We start from the raw sequence: 18,536 nt of genomic DNA, 5'->3' as shown, positions 1-18,536 counted from the left end.
GAGTGGCGGTTTGTAGGCTGTTTATGATCTGTAACATATCCTTTACAAGCCGAGTTCCAAGTACCAGAGCCAAAAATTGCCTAAGCACGTCATTGTTTACCCAGAATCAGGCTGGCACAGACAAGCAGGTGGAAAACTGTTCCAAGTACAAGTGCATAAAATGGTGAGTTGCCCTGCTTCTTGGCCCAGATCTCCCATAAAGGAATCTTGTGTTTACATTGCTGGAGGTTTGTGGTTCCTTCCCATAACTGCTTGAAAAGAACCACCGAGTCTGCATTCCCCTTTTCACTTTCTTACTAAAATAATAATTGACTTATTACATTTATTTAGGAACTTTGCCCATTCTGACAATTAATTTAAAGTTTACAGGAAACTAAAAAGCTCTTTCACATACTGGATTGGATCCTGGAACAGAAAAAGGACATTAGTAAAAAAAGCTAATGAAATCTGAATAAAGTCCTGTTTAGTTAATAGTATTATAGTAATGTTAATTACTTAGCTTGATTAAATATACCACAGTTAATGTGGTAAATGTCAGGCCTCTGAGCCAAAGCTAAGCCATCATATTCCCTGTGACCTGCACGTACACATCCATATGGCCGGTTCCTGCCTTAACTTGACATTCCACCACAAAAGAAGTGAAAATGGCCTGTTCCTGCCTTAACTGATGACATTACCTTGTGAAATTCCTTTTCCTGGTTCATCCTGGCTCAAAAGCTCCCCCACTGAGGACCCCCCCACCCCTGCCAGCCAGAGAACAACCCCCCGCTTTGACTGTAATTTTCCTTTACCTACCCAAATCCTATAAAACCGCCCCACCCCTATCTCCCTTCTTTTGGGACTCAGGCCGCCTGCACCCTGGTGAAATAAACAGCCTTGTTGCTCACACAAAGCCTGTTTGGTGGTCTCTTCACAGGGACGGGAGTGAAAGTAAATTTAAAATGTTAACGTTAGAAGAAGCTGGGCGAAGGGTATATGTGAACTTCCTGCACTATCTTCGCAATGTTTCTGTAAATTTAAAATTATTCCAAAATAAAAAGTTTATTTTAAGAAATCCTCTGAAAGGCAAAAGAAATTGCATGTGTCAACATTTTGAAAGTCTTTTTTTTGTCAGAGATTAAGTTGCTCAACACATATATCATATATTCTGCACTTTTAATAATTTTTAATCCTTTTTTTCTTTTTTTTTTTTTTTTTTTTGAGACAGTCTCATTCTGTCACCAGGCTGGAGCGCAGTAGCACCTCCCGGGTTCAAGCGATTCTCCTAGCTCAGCCTCCAGAGTAGCTGGGATTACAGGCACATGCCACCATGCCCAGTTAATTTTTGTATTTTTAGTAGAGATGGGGTTTCACCATGTTGGCTAGGCTGGCCTCGAACTCCTGACCTCAGGTGATCCACCTGCCTCTGCCTCCCAAAGTGCTGGGATTACAGGTGTGAGCCACTGTGCCCAGCCTAGCCACTCTTAAAAATATTATTACCCACCTAGAGTTAGAAAATAATCTTTTTTCATTATTTCATTTTGATTAAGCTGCATTTCAAATCCTTCACTTGCCTCCTGCATTAAATGTACGTTTCACTTATACTCTCAGAGATCTACTCTGTTTGAGAATTAGATACTTTTAAAAACTAGTATTTAACAGTGCAAACCCTTGTCTTTTATTGATTTCCTTTCTTCTTGCCTTCCTCTCATCCTCTATGTCTTCATTCTTGCTATGCATCACATCTTCACTGAACAAATACAACTGAACCCAACTGGCCCATAAACTATATCCCCATTTTCTTCTTTCCTAAACCTAAATATGACCTTTATTTGTTTACTGTTCTGAGGCTTTGGGGAAAGAAATTTGCCATTGTGTTAAAAAAGAAAAAAAAAAAATCTGTTGCCGGATGTGGTGGCTCATGCTTGCAATTCCAGCACTTGGGGAGGCTGAGGCGAGAGGAATATTTGAGGCCAGGAGTTCAAGATCAGCATGGGCAACATATTGAGACCTTGTCTCTACAAAAAACTTAAAAAAGTAGCTGGGACTGGTGGTGTGAATGTGTAGTCTGGGCTACTCAGAAGGCTGAGGTGGGAGGATCACTTGAGTCCAAGAGTTTGAGGCTGCAGTGAGCTATGATCATGCCACTGCACTCCAGCCTGTATGACAGAGCAAATCCTTGTCTTGGGAAAAATAAAAAACCTGATATTCTCAATGTCTGATTGTTTAAGCTGGAAATAATGAATGCAAATGTCTCCAGGGATAAGGCAAGTGTTGTAAAAGTATGAGGCAATCTAGGGTAATAGATACAAACACACTGGCATAGCCTACTTGGGCTTAAGACGGTTCTGATTTTGATTATTCCTGGAAGGTCGTACCTTTCTTAGAAACTGAGTGGAAGATTTGAGTCTATTTAGAAAAGGTGCTATATAAATTCAGGTTATGGTTTAATCAGGTAATGTGGGAAAAACGTGACCAGTTGCAGTTTGCAGAACATAGTAACTGGTAGGAAGAAAAATTCACGTTTCCACATGAGGCAGATAAAAGATTGATGAGATTTTAGCCCTGTAGTGAATCACACAATGATACTGTGGGCTCTTCAAGTGTATTTCTTAGTCGCTAGGCAGGACAGCATTTGAATCATCATAGAAAGATGACAAACAGAACCTTATATATATATATATATATATATACAAAAAAACTGTAGAAGGAACTCACTTCCCATGCCTTCCAACATGTTAGGATAAAAAAATTCTTTCTGAGATCTGTCTACTTCAAATTTCCACTGCTGTGAATTGAGTCTGTGGTAGACAGTTAAATTTATACAAGCAGGCTAATATTACTAATATTCTAGGGATGTTTTAATAAAATGTTTAAGATGCAAAGGATGAGACCAAATTACTAACTTGAATTAAGCAGACAATGTCAGGATGACATACACATGCAAAAACCATGAGGAGATGGAGAGCGTAGTGGCAGGATTGACTCTTTCCTTCATCCTGGATGTCCCAGGTATGAAGAGTGACCTGAACACAACAAGCAGTGCACCTGTGACTTGCTGAACACGTCTTCTACAGGGATCTGGAACAGCTCGCCCAGGAACACTGCCTGAGTCCTCTGGCCTCTCCTACCATGCCCTGGGGTAGCCTTTTCTCAGAGCTCTGCAGTCACAGACACTATCTAGGCAATGGCATCTTCTTTCAGAGACTATAAAACCAAGGACACTGATGATACTCCTCCACAATGCGAGACAATCGACTCTTGATTTCTGAAAGGCTGGAGAAGTGGGATGGTGTGAACATCTAGCCTTGATGCATTTCCCCTGATATCCTCTGTTAAGAGCAGGTTGAATTGCTAGGATAAATCCACCCTATCCAATTTTAGTCCTGCTTTAGCACACTCTATTCTACGGAGAAAGGCTATAGTAACAGTATTGAATGGAACCGAACCCAGTGCAACAGTCTTTTCTATGCCAAAAGAAAGATATTTTAAATTTGGGACCTGGGGCTATTCAGCTCTTTCCATTCTATTTCCACTGAATAGAAGTGTTCAGAGGTGGAAAGGTTGGTGCTTATTTAAAGAATCAATGTGGCTGCCTGTGTCACAGTTCTGTACATTATGGAAATGCATTTCTTTATGATTCTGCACAGCACAGCCTGGAGGGGAAAATAGCCAAGCCCCTCATTGCCTTGTAATTGTATATACCAATAGCAGCAAGGCTGTGCACCAGGACAGAGGGTTTTTATCACGTATATCAGGTGCCCATATTTATGCACTTGTATGATAGATATATCAATTCTCTACAAACGCTGATGGTGATTTCCCTAATTTCAAATAAAAATATTTTCTAGGTGTATTTTAAAAATTTATGGTCAGGCATAGTGGCTCATGCCTGTAATCCCAACACTTTGGGAGGCCAAGGCAGGAGGATCACCTGAGGTCAGGAGTTTGAGACTAGCCTGGCCAAAATGGCAAAACCCCGTCTCTACTAAAAATACAAAAATTAGCTGAGTGTCGTGGTGTGCACCTATAATTCCAGCTACTCAGGAGGCTGGGGTAGGAGTCTCGATTGAACCTGGGAAGTGGAGGTTGCAGTCAGCTGAGATCACGTCATTGCACTCCAGCCTGGAAGACAGAGCGAGACTCCGTCTCAAAAAAAAAAAAAAAAAAAAAAAAAATCATCTGGGGAATCAACAGTGGTCACTAATTCTGGGTTAGGCTATCAACTCTGAAGGCTAAATCTAGTAATTGCTAAAAAGAGGTTGAACATTCATGTATTTGAGATGATTTAAATGAATGCTACTTGGCTGCAGGCTAAAAGTGAAGATTTTAGCAGACCCTCCTACCACCTGCGGCTATGGGGGAGGCACAGGGTCTCACAGGTAGGCTCAGGTTTCAGGCAACCTTTTCTCACCTCCCCCCAGGCAGCAGGCGGGGGCTCCACTGGAGGGTAGTATTTAGGCACGTCCCAGGCCACAGCAGCCATGAACCATTTGAAGTCCTTGCACTTGAGCTGCTTGCGCAGCTCCTTCTGGGCAGAGATGTCCCCCGTGGAGAGATGCCTGTACTCCGGCCGCCGCTGGTAAATGTACTCAGCAAATTCATCCATCCAGGTCTCAGCTACCCGCTTCAGGTTCTGTGCAGCAGGAAAAAAAAAAAAGGCATTTATTGGTTTATTCATTCAAAAGATGGTTTTTGTTGCACCAGAAATTGAAAAAAGAAAAGGAAAAGATAGCGGACAACCTCAGGTAGCCCTGGTTGGTGGTTTATGAACAACGAGAGTTTTCGTAACAGCAAGGGGTATGATATAATTAGCCTGTGGCTTCGCACACATTTCTACTTCTGGCATGGGGTTCAATTGCCAGTTTGGTAGTTAATTTATCAGGGCCAGTAAAGATTCAGCTCACTATTACATCAGCTTTCTCATTCCCTCTGTTATTTCACGATTATACATTTTTTATTTTTTACATAAAACTAAAGGTGTTGAAACTGGAGAGAATGAAATTCCTCTCAGGCATCAAATTGCTTAAAGCATTTTCAGAAACAAGAATCTTGGAAAGAATGAGGACAAACAAGCTATTATTCTTTTCCCCCAACTTTAGAGAGATCACCGAGCATTAGTACATTTAAAACTGTGTGTTCTGATGTTCTATGTGTGCAACACAGATATCAGTCAGAATTTAGTAATTTACTGCATGATGAAGTGGGGCTAAAGGAAGCACCAAGTAGCCAGTCTTTTCCACAGATGTGTCCCTGGGGTGAAGGAAGCAGAAGGTTGGTGGTGGGGAATAAGCATGGATCTTAGGTGTAGGAAAGTGTGTGGATTCAGTGTAGGAAGCTCAGCCCTTTTGTAGTTTTGGAATTGAGCAAATTACTCATCCATGCTGGATATCAGATTCCTCACCTGAAAATGGCAACAGTAATACATACCTGCAGCATGGGGGTGGCTGTAGGATTAAGTAAGGCAACACCTGTAAAGCATTTAGAGTAAGTCTCTGGCACCTAATAGGTACCACAAATAGTAGAGCTATTATTAGCAGTAAAAAGAGTGCAGGATTGGAAATTGGAGAGCCTGGGTGTTGAGCTGGCCACACATTAATGGAACTGTTCCTGTGGCCTTTAGGTAAGGCATTAGCTGAGATGAGATGCTCTCTGATGTGCCTTCAAGCTCTATGGTGCTAAACAGTAGAGAGAACAACTGCATTTGTGTAGAAGATACCAGTTTTGATGCCTCCAGCTTAAATGTGCTGCAGTACATTTTCACAGGCTGGTGTGCCATAGTCTCTACTTCTTGTCTCCTGTTCAAATTCTTCTTTCAAGTGCCCAGTTGGTGCGAGCATTGACCCACTCCTGTTTCTCACTTGCACTTGGAAGATAAAATGACTGCAATGGCCAGGAACTTTAATGAGAACCAGACATAGGTGACTAAAGTAAGAGCTAGTGATATTTAGGAAAAGTGCTTTCTCTTGAAAATGACTACAAAATCCTAATTCAGGCCTGGAACTTTGCCCAGAGGTCTGCTGGATTTGGAGACACCATCATTGGTACCTCATTCCTAATGAGACTATACATTTTCTTACTCCGCTCCACCCACTCCGTGTGTTCAGTGTCTCCCAGCGGGCCTCTCCTGTCTGACCTTGTCCCTGCTCTTCATTCTCTGTGCACTCCTTGGGTGCTTTTGGTGGATGGTGGGCACCAAGAAGGGCTCTGTTAACCCAGCAAGATGCAGAAAAGAGACAGAGCCACGAAGAAAGCTCGGATTTCTCAGTTCCCTCTGTGTTCCTTTCTTTCTAAGGTGCCTGGGTGCATAGATAGGAAGCTAGAGAAATGACCTTGAGAGTGTGAGAATTGTTGCCTGAGAGATTATTACTTGCCGTTGCTGTGCACCCTACCATCACGTCAGCATTGCCTGGCCCATAACGCTTTCTACTCCTTGGACTCCAGTTTACCTTCACAGATAGATGATCAGAGTCAACATGGTTTTGTAATATTCTAGCCCTTGCCACCAATTCAGAATTGCCTGATTCATTTGGGGACCAGAAAGGAAACAGATGATGTCTTGAAAGTCCTGCTCTGGGATGGCACTGTGTACTCCATACATAAAACCTCAGCGTGAGTCTGTAATATCATCTTACTATTTTCATTTCATTTTGACATTCTGTATGAAATGGCATTCTATTTTACTTGTCCTCAGGCCACAATTTCTTTTCTTTGTTTTCTTTTTTTCTTTCTTTTTTTTTTTTTTTTGAGACAGAGTCTCACTCTGTTGCCCAGGCTGGAGTGCAGTGGTGTGATCTTGGCTGACTGCAACCTCTGCCTCCCGGCTTCAAGCGATTCTCCTGCCTTAGCCTCCCAAGTAGCTGGGACTACAGGCGTGTGCTACCATGCCTGGCTAATTTTTTGTGTTTTTAGTAGAGATGGGGTTTCTCTGTGTTAGCCAGGATGGTCTCGATTTCCTGACCTCATGATCCACCCGCCTTGGCCTCCCAAAGTGCTGGGATTACAGGTGTGAGCCAGCACACCCGGCCAGGCCAAATTTTTAAATGAGGATTAGAATGAAAAAAAAAAATTAGTTGATAATATTAAAACTTTATATTCAGAATTGATTTTAGGCTGTAGTTACTATCTTTCCCCCTAAACTGCAATATTAAATAAAGTGGAAATACTTAATTTTCATCAATTTACACCTCTGTGATAAGTGAAAATGAATACAGTTGGGGAATAGCAAAAAGCAGAAGCAAATGACCCAGGAATAATGAGAAAGTGACTTTCTTAAGAAAAAAATATGCCTTTAAAATTCTGGTAGCTTGCAAAATGATCTGTCCTTCAGGACTCTGTTTTGTCTTGGATAAGTAAGCACTTTCAGACTGTAAGTGCCATGAAGTTAGGGATAGATCTATTTTTGCCTTAAAAGACCTAGCATCTTGTGTGTGTTTCCAGAAACATGTGTGTGCTCATCTGGGCATGCTAATCATTGAATTAATGAAAGACCATATGATGAAATGAATGTGAACAAATTCATAGTGTGCATACGTACCTATTGATAAAAGCATTGAAATGGGAACAATTAAAAACAAGTGCTGTTGCTAAATGGCAAAGTTTTGTTGCTTTGGGTTTTTGAAATAGATATGGCAATTATTGCAAAACTCATAGAGGAACTAATTCTGGTGCAGTCAATGGGAAATGGCTCAGAGGATCATGATAAATGCTAACCAGAATAGGCAGTATCAGTAAGTAAAAGAGGCAGGAGTCAGCGTGTTGGAAAACTGTCACCAAGGGTCAAGTAGGCTTTAGTATAGTTAACTAGGGAACTAATGAGGTAGCTCTGCATCAATGTGTCCTTTTCAAGTTGAAAGACACTAGGTGTGTTGATTTCTCAAACACTCCAAAGCGGCCAGGCGCAGTGGCTCATGCTGTAATCCCAGAACTTTGGGAGGCTGAGGTGGGTGGATCACCTAAGATCAGGGGTTCGAGACCAGGCCTGGCCAACATGGTGAAACCCCGTCTCTATTTTTATGTAAAAAAAAAAAAAAAAAAAAAAAAAAAATTAGCCGGGCTGGTGGCAGATGCCTGTAATCCCAGCTACTTGGGAGGCTGAGGCAGGATAATCACTTGAACCCAGGAGGCGGAGGTTGCAGTGAGCTGAGATCATACCACTGCACTCCAACCCGGGCAACAAAAGCAAAACTCCATCTCAAAGAAAAACAAAACAACAACAACAACAGCAAAACAAACAAACAAAAAAACAAACAAAAAAACCCCAAAAAAGCCCCCCCTCAAAAAACCACTCCAAAGCAAGCAGTTGGATCATGGATATATTCCAAGGATCATGTCAAATCATCGATTCCTTTTCTGTAGTTTCACAAGAGATGGTAAAACAGAAACAACATAATAATTGCAAAGATGGCAATAACAAGTTTCCCTCTAGCTATAAGTGTTACATAAGCATTTAAACATAAATAAAACATCCTGACCATTCTCTAATGTCCCCATTGGCTCATTAGACATTTTGGATTATAGATGCTCTGTTCTCTGGAATTTACTATCAGGAGAGAAACTTTCTAAAGTGTCAATTATTATATTCAAGGAATAGCACTCACTGCTCAACTAACCAGGTGGCTGGCCAAATGAAATCTTTCTGAGGTCACTATTCTGGAAATAATAAAACATTGTGTTAGTTTGTCACTGGAATCATAAGTCAGTACTTAGTTTTGGGGAAAACATTGGTACCACAGCTGAGAAATATTGCAAACAGTTGCAAAAAGAGAGTTTCATTGCTCTTTTATAGATTGTGGAATAAGTTGGCCCACTCCAGGAAATAGTACAATCATATACTCATTGGAGTTCATTGGGGTATTTATACAGGAGCACGCATACCACACATTCACATACACAGAGATAGTCAAGTAGGAGCAAAGCAATATTTCTCACTGAAACACTTACGGCTGTGTAAACATGTGCAGAATCATGAAATGGAAACATCCCAATAACAGCTCGTGCCAGAGATGGTGAAAGAGAAAATAAATTAATCTGAGTAGTCCTGTCTTTCTCTGAGATTGAATGGACATTGGTGGACCTGCTAAGATGTCTAAAAAAAAAAAAAAAAAAAGGTATGAAGGGGAAAGAAAGAGTCAAGCATGAATGCCAGGAGATCTATACATGTAATCACTTACTCTTCAACTATCAGACGTTGCATCTCTAGAGGTTGCCTTATATACAGAGCCAGGTGTTAGCTGGGGTTCTTGTTTTTTGAGGTTTAAATAAAAATAACCTCAAATTGCATGTCCCTGTCCTCCTGAAGATTTCTGTGGATTCCCAGGGGTGTTCACACATTCATCCTTCACTTCAATTTTCTGTTTGTGATCCTTCTCTCCTCCTGGCTTCTTGCCCCCAGCTTGCTGTCTACCTTCTGTCCTGCAGAGACTTGAATGGGGTGCACAGGTATTTTCCCTCATCTCTCAAATGTCTCTCGGTACATCAACTGGGCATAACTTTTACTGAAGATTTTCAGGCAGTAGCAGAGACTTAGATAACAAAACAGCACAGATGATGATTTAAGATGAAGTATTTGACCCCTTGGATTCTTTTCCATTGGCTGATAAAGGGAATTTCTCCCTGGCTAAAATTTCCTCCTTCTGTCTTTTAGCTTCCTGCCATGGTTCTGCCCAACTCAAAAATCTCTCTCTTACGTCTCTTTTGTGGGGCTGTACCAGAATGTTAAAATTTCTTCTCCCTTCTCATGCCTGGCAACTCATCTTTCTCATTGTTTGTCCTTGCTTATCCTGAGCAAACCATGTTGGCTGCTTTTCCATAACCAAAATGGATTGCCGAATAGGATAATTCTCCAAAAAGAAACAACTGGCCCTTGGATAACACCCCACCTCCAATTTTTTGTTAGATATAGGTTGCCCACTGTTTCAGACATTCCAAAATAGGTCCCTAATGGTTATCTTGAATTTTATTCCCCTACATGCAACCTTTGCTTATGTAAACTGCTCTGTTCATCATCTCTGAAAAAATGCAACTACTCTCTGCACTTGTCTGTCTGTACAGGTTCTCCTGACTCAATGTCCTCTCCCATTTGTCTGATCCCACCCAGTCTTTGAAACACTTTTCTTTTTCCTTTCAGTTAGACTTGCCAGATAAAATATGTGGCACATTGTTAAAATTGAATTTCAGATAACAACAAATAACTTGTGTATTAGTCCATTTCACACTGCTGATAAAGACATACCCAAGACTGGGTAACTTGTAAAGTAAAAGAGGTTAATGGTCTCATAGTTCCATGTGGCTGGGGAGGCCTCACAATCATGGTGGAAGGTGAAAGGCACGTTTTACATGGCAGCGGCAAGAGACAATCAGAGCGCCAAGTGAAAGGGGTTTCCCCTTATAAAACCATCAGATCTTGTGAGACTTAATCACTACCAGGGGAACAGTATGGGGGAAACCTCTTCCATGATTCAATTATCTCCTGCTGGGTCCCTCCCACAACACGTGGGAATTATGGGAGCTATAAATCAAGATGAGATTTTTGTGGGGACACAGCCAAACCATATCAATTTGTAAATATAATTAATACTGGTATTATTAATGTTATATGGGACATACTTGTACTAAATTATTTGTCATTTATCTGAAATTCAAATTAGTGAGGCATGCTGTATTTTTACTTGCTAAATAATGGCAATCCTACTCCTGATGTATATAATTTGCATATAACATGTGCTCTATGAATGTTTTTTAATTCATTGAGTGACCATCTATCAGAATCTGGCATGTCTTGTTATTGCCAATACATGAAGGATGTTTCGCTTTTGTGGAAATTATTCCAGAGGAGTTTCAAGCAGTTCTCTGCAGAGAAGCCTGCCATAACACACAGCTGATACAATATAAACACACAGTCCCACTGCTTTTTGTTTTCTAAGAGGTGGGATCCTGCTGGCCCTCTATCTGTGAAGCAAACAGGGAAGCAGGCACAGAATTTGAGGAAACAGCAGGACTAACTGGTAGCTAGAGGTGAGGCTCAGCATGGCCAGAATGAACTGTTTAGGGCTTAATGTTAACCTCAGTGTGAAAATAAGTAGGTGAAGCCTTTCTGTTTCTGTACATCTGAGTTGGCTTTCATCTAGGCCCCAAGTTTAGTGTGGACAAGGGAAATTGAGAGGACCCAAATCCATTCAGGTTGGATCCAAGAGGTTTTCATATGCTAGGGATGTACCCAGCATGGGAGACATGTAAGAGACTGATAAAGATGGCTACTGGAGCTGAGGAATATATTTACTTTTTGCTGTAGAAAGCCATTGAAGGATTCTTCTATTTTAAAAATCTGCAGACCTTCATCTTCTTGAATGATGAATGAAATAGAAACTGTTGTTTGGAGCATCTTCTATGTACAAGACGTTAACAGTATTCTCTATTTTTATGTCACCTGTCTGTGGTTCTTTGTGTATCACATATGTTCCTCTATTCAACCCAAACTGGTATTAATCTCTCTTTTCTGTGTTGCTCAAATATTTATCAACACATTCAGCCTTTCATTAGAGGTCTTTAGAATTCTAGTCTTGTTTTCTTTGTGCTATCCAACACTAAATCTTTCCTTAATTCTAATACTCATCAGGTCTTTGAATTGATATTTTACCAGAAACATTAAATGACATTTCTAGCTCAGTTCATAAGAACATATTTCCAGCTTGCCTGATCACTGTTGGTGTACAGCATGAGGAAAACAGATAGCTCAGTTTTTCCTGCTGGCTTGTGAAACTGCTTAAATCTATCCACGAATTATTATTATTTTTACCAGCAACATTTTAGATCTTACTGCTAGACTATTCAATCCCTGTTCAGTTTCTCAGTGTATTATTTGGGAGTCAACTGTATTTGTATTATTTGGGCCATCTTACCTCAGTAGAGTGTTTCTATTTCTTTGTGCAAGGTGTGATTATTACATGTGTCCTAGCAGGATCCCACTTCACAAATTGTGCTTGTGTCAATATTAAGCTATTGTATTATGGTGGATTGTGTTACAGTGAATCCTCTTTCTTCACACACACACACACACACACACACACACACACACACACACACACATGCTTTTTCCCCCTGAAGCTAGTGATAACTAGTAAAGCCAGTCCCACACAGAAACAGTTTCTAATTAGTCACAGTCACTCCTACAGCAAGGAGGTATATCCCTATCCCATGATTTTAAATTTCTGCTTTTATTTGAATGTATTTCTTGTCTCCTCTTTGATGCTTAAGAGTGCTGTTGTGGCTCAGTAGTCCCACCCCACAGCCCTTTTATCATTGATAATATGATAATGTCATCATGGGTACAGCTCAAAAGAGATTCTCTTTAAGACAGCCCCAACCTCACTACAATTATTCAGCCTAGCTCTGCTTTTCTCTGATCTGAGCACTTCTTTGAAGTCAGTGAGAAACTTTCAGCAGAAGGAGAGGAGGCTAATCTAGTCCTACAAAGGGAGCTTCTCTGACAGGCAATTTCCTTTCCCTTCTTCCCTAAGGCTGTGTGAGCTGTTTGTAGGTGGTTATCTTCTTTGGGCTGTCATGAACAAGAGTTAGCTTTCTTTTTGATTTTATATCTCTATTGTATTTTTGCCCAAATATTTTGGATATCTATGGTGGTGTTTATGATGGTATTTAATGTAGCCTTTAGATATAAGACAAACAAACAAAAACCCCAAATGAGCTAACAATGTGTCTTAAAAAATGCTGGTAAGCCTAATTTTAAAATCAGCTTTATTGAGGAATAGTTGATATACAAGAAACTGCTCATATTTAAAGTGAATAGTTTGGTATATGTTGCCATATGTATATACTATATTAGTGGAATCATCAACACTATCAAGATAAGGAACATGTCCATCACCTGCAAAGGTTTCTTTATGCCTCTTTGAAATCTGTTTCCCAATCTCCTTTCTGTGGCATTTCTATGTCCCCAGACAACCACCGATGTACTTTTTTTCACTATACTTTAATTTGTATTTTTTAGAATTTTATATAAATAGAATCATACAGTATGTGCTCTTTTTGTCTGGCTTTTCTCACTTAGTATAAGTATTTTGATCTTTATCCATGTAGCTGCAGCTGCATGTATTCATTCTTATAGTATTCTTTTTTTTTTTTTCTGAGATGGAATTTTGCTCTTTTTGCCCAGGCTGGAGTGCAATGGCGTGATCTTGGCTCACTGCAACCTCCACCTCCTCCTGGGATCAAGTGATTCTCCTGCTTCAACCTCCCAAGTAGCTGGGATTACAGGCACATGCCACCATGCCTGGCTAATTTCATATTTTTTTAGTAGAGACGAGGTTTCACCATGTTGGTCAGGCTGGTCTTGAATTCCTGACCTCAGGTGATCCTCCTGTCTCAGCCTCCCAAAGTGCTGGGATTATAGGCATGAGCCACCAAGCCCAGCCCATTCTTATTGTATTCTATCACATGAAAAAACTACAATTTGTTTATCTATTTACCTGTTGATGAACACTTGGGTTGTTTCAAGTTTGGGGCTGTTACAAATAAAGCTGTATGAACAGTCTTGTACAAGTCTTTTATGGACATTTGCCTTCATTTCTCCTGGGTAAAAATCTTGAAGTGGAATGGCTAGTTTGTACTCTAGGTATGTGTCTAACTTTTAAAAAAAATCTGAATTGTTTTCCAAAGTGGTTGTACCATTTTACATTCCCATTAGCATTGTATGAGATTTCCAGTTACTCCAACACTTGATGTGGTCAGTCTTTTTAATTTTGGCCATTATAAAAGCATGCAGTAGCATCTCATTGTGGTTTTAATTTATATTTTCCTAATGACTAATGATATTAATCATTTTTTCATGTCCTTATTTGCCACTTGGGTATCTGTCTTCTTCGGTAAAATGTCTTTCAAATCATTTACCCATTTTAAAAACTCAGCTGTTTTACTTATTATTAAAATTTGAGAATTCTTTATGTATTATGGATACAAACCTTTAGCAGAAATGTGATTTGCAAATATCCCTTTTCAGTCCTTGTCTTTTTATTCTCTTAACAGTGCCTTTGAAGAATAGGTGGTTTTAATTTCAATGAAGTTCAATTTGTCAATTTTTTTCTTCATACCTAAGAAATTTTTGCCTAATCTCAAAAAATTTTTCTTCTTTGTTTTTGTATTCTAGAAATGTTATAATTGTATCCTTTACATTTAAAGTCTATGATTGATTTTGTATTAAGTTTTGTATATGGTGCAAGATACAGATTGATGTTTGTTTATTTACTTCTCTGGATATGAACATCTAATTGTTCTAGCATCAATTGTTGAAAAAATAATGTTTTCTCCAATGTATACCTTTATACTTTTATGTAAATCAACTGACCATTTGCAAGAATCCATTTCTGGGCTCTCTCTTCTCTTCCAGAAATAGATTCTTGCATATATCAATCAGGTTGTGTGTTTGTTGTTGCTAAGTTGTAGGAGTTCTTTCTATATTCTGGATATTAAGCACTTATCAGATGTATGATTTGCATTTTTTTCTCTCATTCTGTGAGCTGGATTTTCATTCTGTGAACAGTGTCCTTTGGTGTACAAGCTTGCCTAATTTTTGAGCTTCAAATGTGCCACCTGAGGTAATCACGTCCCTGAAGATAAAATTAGTCTGAATGTTGCCGATGAAAGACTATTAAGCAGAAACAACTGTATTCATTGCCTATTGATAAATAACACCCTATCTCACACCTGAGTGGCTTAAAACAATAAAAAAACATTTTTTATCCTTCACAATTTCTGTGGGTCAGAAACTTGGGAATAAAATAGGCTGTACAATTCGGATCAGATTTCTCATGAATTCCAGTCAGATTTTGGTTGAGGTAGCAGTAATCTTAAGCCTTTGATGGGGCTGGAAGATCTTTTTCCAAGGTGGCTCACTCAGTGTCTGTCAAATTGGTGCTTGCTATGAGTGCTGAGTAGGAGGACTCGGCTTTCTTTCTGCCACATGGGGCGTTCTACAGGGCTACTTGCGTATCCCCATGACTTGGTGCTGGCTTCTCCCAAAGCAAGTCATCCAAGAGAACAAGGAGAAAGCTGTAATGCCTGTTATGCCCTACCCTTGGAAGTAAAAAAAAAAAAAGGATAATAGGACTAAAGTGAAAGTATGGTTGCTAATTTTTATGTATCCCTTAAGATTGTACTTGTTTGTTTTGGCTGGGTTTGAGGGTCAGAGTATGCCGGAATAATTTTACGTGATTGATTTTTTGAAACCCTGGAAAAGTGGAGATAATCAGAAGCTGGAACTGTTGAAGACAGACCACAGAAACACAGGTCATTTGTGTATGCATGGCCCACAGGTAGGAGACAGCCATCTTGACTGAGTCTACCCAGGACCCAGAGAAGTTCTGGCACTTTAATGACTGACGTCTTGGTTCCTCCAGACTCAGCATTGTGAGCTAGTGGTTGATGCTTTTGTGAGTGGTGGTGGAGGTGTGCCTTCACCTACAGCTTCATGGGCAGGAGACAGAGGCAAGTGAAAGCAGAAACAAAAGAAGCAAATCTGGGGCAGTGCAGCATGGGTATGCTTCTGACAAGTGGGTGCACAAGCATATGCGATGGAGGCTTTTGGGGATGTCTACAGATGGTTGGGGGGACAATCTGAATGGTGTTCTTCCTGGTAATCAAGCCAATGGTGCCTCATGTCATCACAACTTAGGTATAAAATGAAGTACAACCTTATTTCTAGATGATTATCATTAACCCACTTGATTTTTTTTTTCCATTTGATTTTTTTTAATAAATCACAACCAGCATTTTCTAATCATCACCCAAATAGATTATCAAGAGTTTGGTTCTCTCACAAGAACATTCACAGCAAGCATTCAAACAAACTGTGGTTGAACTAAAAGGTGCTATAGCATTTATTCCAATTATTATTAATAGATCTTGTTTTATTTCCCAGACTTTCAAACAGGCAGAAAATAAAATCCCTATGTTTCTAAATGCCCTTTACAGGGGTCTTAGATTGCAAATTATATCTGTCCAAATTGTAAGTAATCTGCAAAATTTTATTTCTATAAACTGTTTTCAGAATTAGAGCATCCAGAAGCATCCACACACCACAAAGCTGCCATTTTGTTTTTGACCATTTCTCAGTTTACAAAATAGCAACTAGAACTACTTTCTGTATCTCAACTGGCACTAAAATGGAGATACACTTGGGCTGGAATTGCAATTGGAAATGGAATTCTTGCCATGAACTAATAAACCATTGGAAATATGGAGGATTGGAATGGGAATGAAATTGCAGAGGCCCCAAGCACAGTGGTACTGTGCATTCACACATCTCATGGGAAGAAGCTAATTCCATGAAATGAGTCCCTACCATCCAGGTGCTCCCATGGCTTAGACGTGGGACTGGGGTCCTGGAAGACAGTTATTAAATGGCCAGTCCTGCTCCTCTTTGCAAGAGTTGCATTTTTGATTATTGAGATTATGGCATGCTAAAATATTTGAGTTTGCTTAAATTTCAGCAGCTTAATTTTGTAGCAGCAGGGACCTACTTTGTCTGAGCCAGCATTCTCCTTTATGAGGCTCTAGTGGAATTGTGAATACAGGGAAATGGTCAGTTCTAATGGGGATAATGATAAAAATGCAATTAAAATTCTCTCTAGTCCACAAACTGGTCTCACCATGTAGTTTGTTTCTCAAGTGCTTTGAAAAAAGAAAGTTATATAAATGCTCAATAACCGCCTGAAATGCCAAGGTCTCTAGGTAAGAGAAAGAATAACCAAAACAAACTGGAAAAGATCCCATAGGAAGTGGAAGATAAATCCCATTTTAATTTCATTAAGAATGACAAAGTGAAAGTAATAATTAATCATGATAGCTTGTTATTATGCAATTATCTGGGATCACTATTCAGATATTCTATTTACATTATAAAATATCCCAATAGGCATAAACCAAAGCTAATGTAAAAATCTTGGTCCTCATGTGATAGCTCAAGAAATGCTTAATATAGTCCCCATAGCTTGGGGACTACCTGACTCAATTACAAACTCTCTTTTGCACAATGGAAAGCATCAGATAATTGAATCACAAGTCACAGCAGAGTTGAAACTTGGGAAAGCACCATGGAATATTTGAAAAATTTAAATTAAGCAAAATTACTTAATGTTGGGAAGAATATAACATCTGTGAGAGCTTTTGAGGAAAAAATAGAGTAAATAAGTTGGAAGAAACTAAACTTAAAAAATAGTTTTGAGGCTGTACATGGTGGCTCATGCCTATAATCCCAGAACTTTGGGAGGTTGAGGCTGGAGGATTGCTTGAGGCCTCCTGGAGTTTGAGAACAGCTTTGGCAACATAGTGAGACCCCGTCTCTACCAAAAATACAAAAATTAGCCAGGCATGGTGGCATGTGCCTGTAGTCCCAGCTACCTGGGAGGCTGAGATGGAGGATGGCTTGAGCTCCGGAGTTCCAGGTTGCAGTGAGCACAGATTGCACCACTGCACTTCAGCCTGGGCAATACGGTGAGACCCCGTCTCTAAAAAATAATAATAATAAAAAAATGTTGGCCAGGTGTGGTGGTGGCTCACACTTGTAATCCCAGCACTTTGGGAGGCTGAGGCGGGTAGATCATGAGGTCAAGAGATTGAGACCATCCTGGCCAACATGGTGAAACTCCGTCTCCACTAAAATTACAAAAATTAGCTGGGCGTGGTGGCGTGCACCTGTAGTCCCAGCTACTTGGGAGGCTGAGGCAGGAGAATCACTTGAATCCGGGAGGCAGAGGTTGCAGTGAGCCGAGATCACGCCACTTCACTCCAGCCTGGGTGACAGGGTGGGACTCCATTAAAAAAAAAAAAAATTACTTTCTGTATTCTATGAATAAATGATTCCTAGTTGGGAAGTGGAGTTAGTTTTGAGTTCATATGTGTTTACTGCAACCAGTCCATACTGTTTTTTAAACATTATTTCATATATCAATGGCCAACTTTACCTTCTAGGTAAAGTGAGACTCCATCTCAAAAAAAAAAAAAGTTTTGCGAGGTTTTGTGGGAAATTACCAAGTCTGAAAATAATGTTGTCTTTACCTCACATATTTTTTTCATGATACTCGCAAATGGCAAGAGACTGTACCTGCCAGCAATTTGCTATTTTACTTTCTTTTTTAGTGTCTATGTTTGATATGAAAAAAATCTATGCTTTACCTCCATATTGTTTAAAATTTTTAAAAGCAAGGTGGGATTCTATTGTTATTTGTTAAACTAACAAAATAGATAGACAGTTTAAAAATTCTGATGCCACTGGGTTAGGAATTAAGGTAGTAGATGAGAGTTGAGTGGCGAATAAATTTGTGTTTCATATTTTCTCATTTCTTCTCTGTGGGTCCTTGGCTGACAGAATGGTTTCCCCTGGCCTTATTTTTCTCATGGTTAACACAAGCAGGAGATGCCCAGTGTTTAAAAAGGAGGATTGAAGGGTGAGTGAGTGCTCTACCAGTGTTGTCTACCAGAAACTCATCCCCAGTGCAGGGGATGTCCCAAGATGAGCTGACATATCACAAAGGGGCAGCTTGATC

At 39.9% G+C, this 18,536-nt stretch overlaps 1 protein-coding gene across 3 annotated transcripts in view; it reads right to left on the bottom strand.

Moving 5' to 3' along the window:
* Positions 1-18,536, bottom strand: part of GALNTL6 (polypeptide N-acetylgalactosaminyltransferase like 6) — a 1,246,491-nt gene that overhangs the window by 80,895 nt on the left and 1,147,060 nt on the right. For all 3 annotated transcript variants that reach the window (XM_063638415.1, XM_055276416.2, XM_055276415.2), the window contains one exon: positions 4,394-4,615. In XM_063638415.1, the coding sequence (XP_063494485.1) occupies positions 4,394-4,615 (222 nt within the window). The remainder of the gene's footprint in view (positions 1-4,393; positions 4,616-18,536) is intronic.

This window comes from Symphalangus syndactylus, chromosome 4, assembly GCF_028878055.3.
Source record: "Symphalangus syndactylus isolate Jambi chromosome 4, NHGRI_mSymSyn1-v2.1_pri, whole genome shotgun sequence".
Classification (NCBI taxonomy): domain Eukaryota; kingdom Metazoa; phylum Chordata; class Mammalia; order Primates; family Hylobatidae; genus Symphalangus; species Symphalangus syndactylus.
This window is presented reverse-complemented; position numbering and strand designations above follow the sequence as displayed.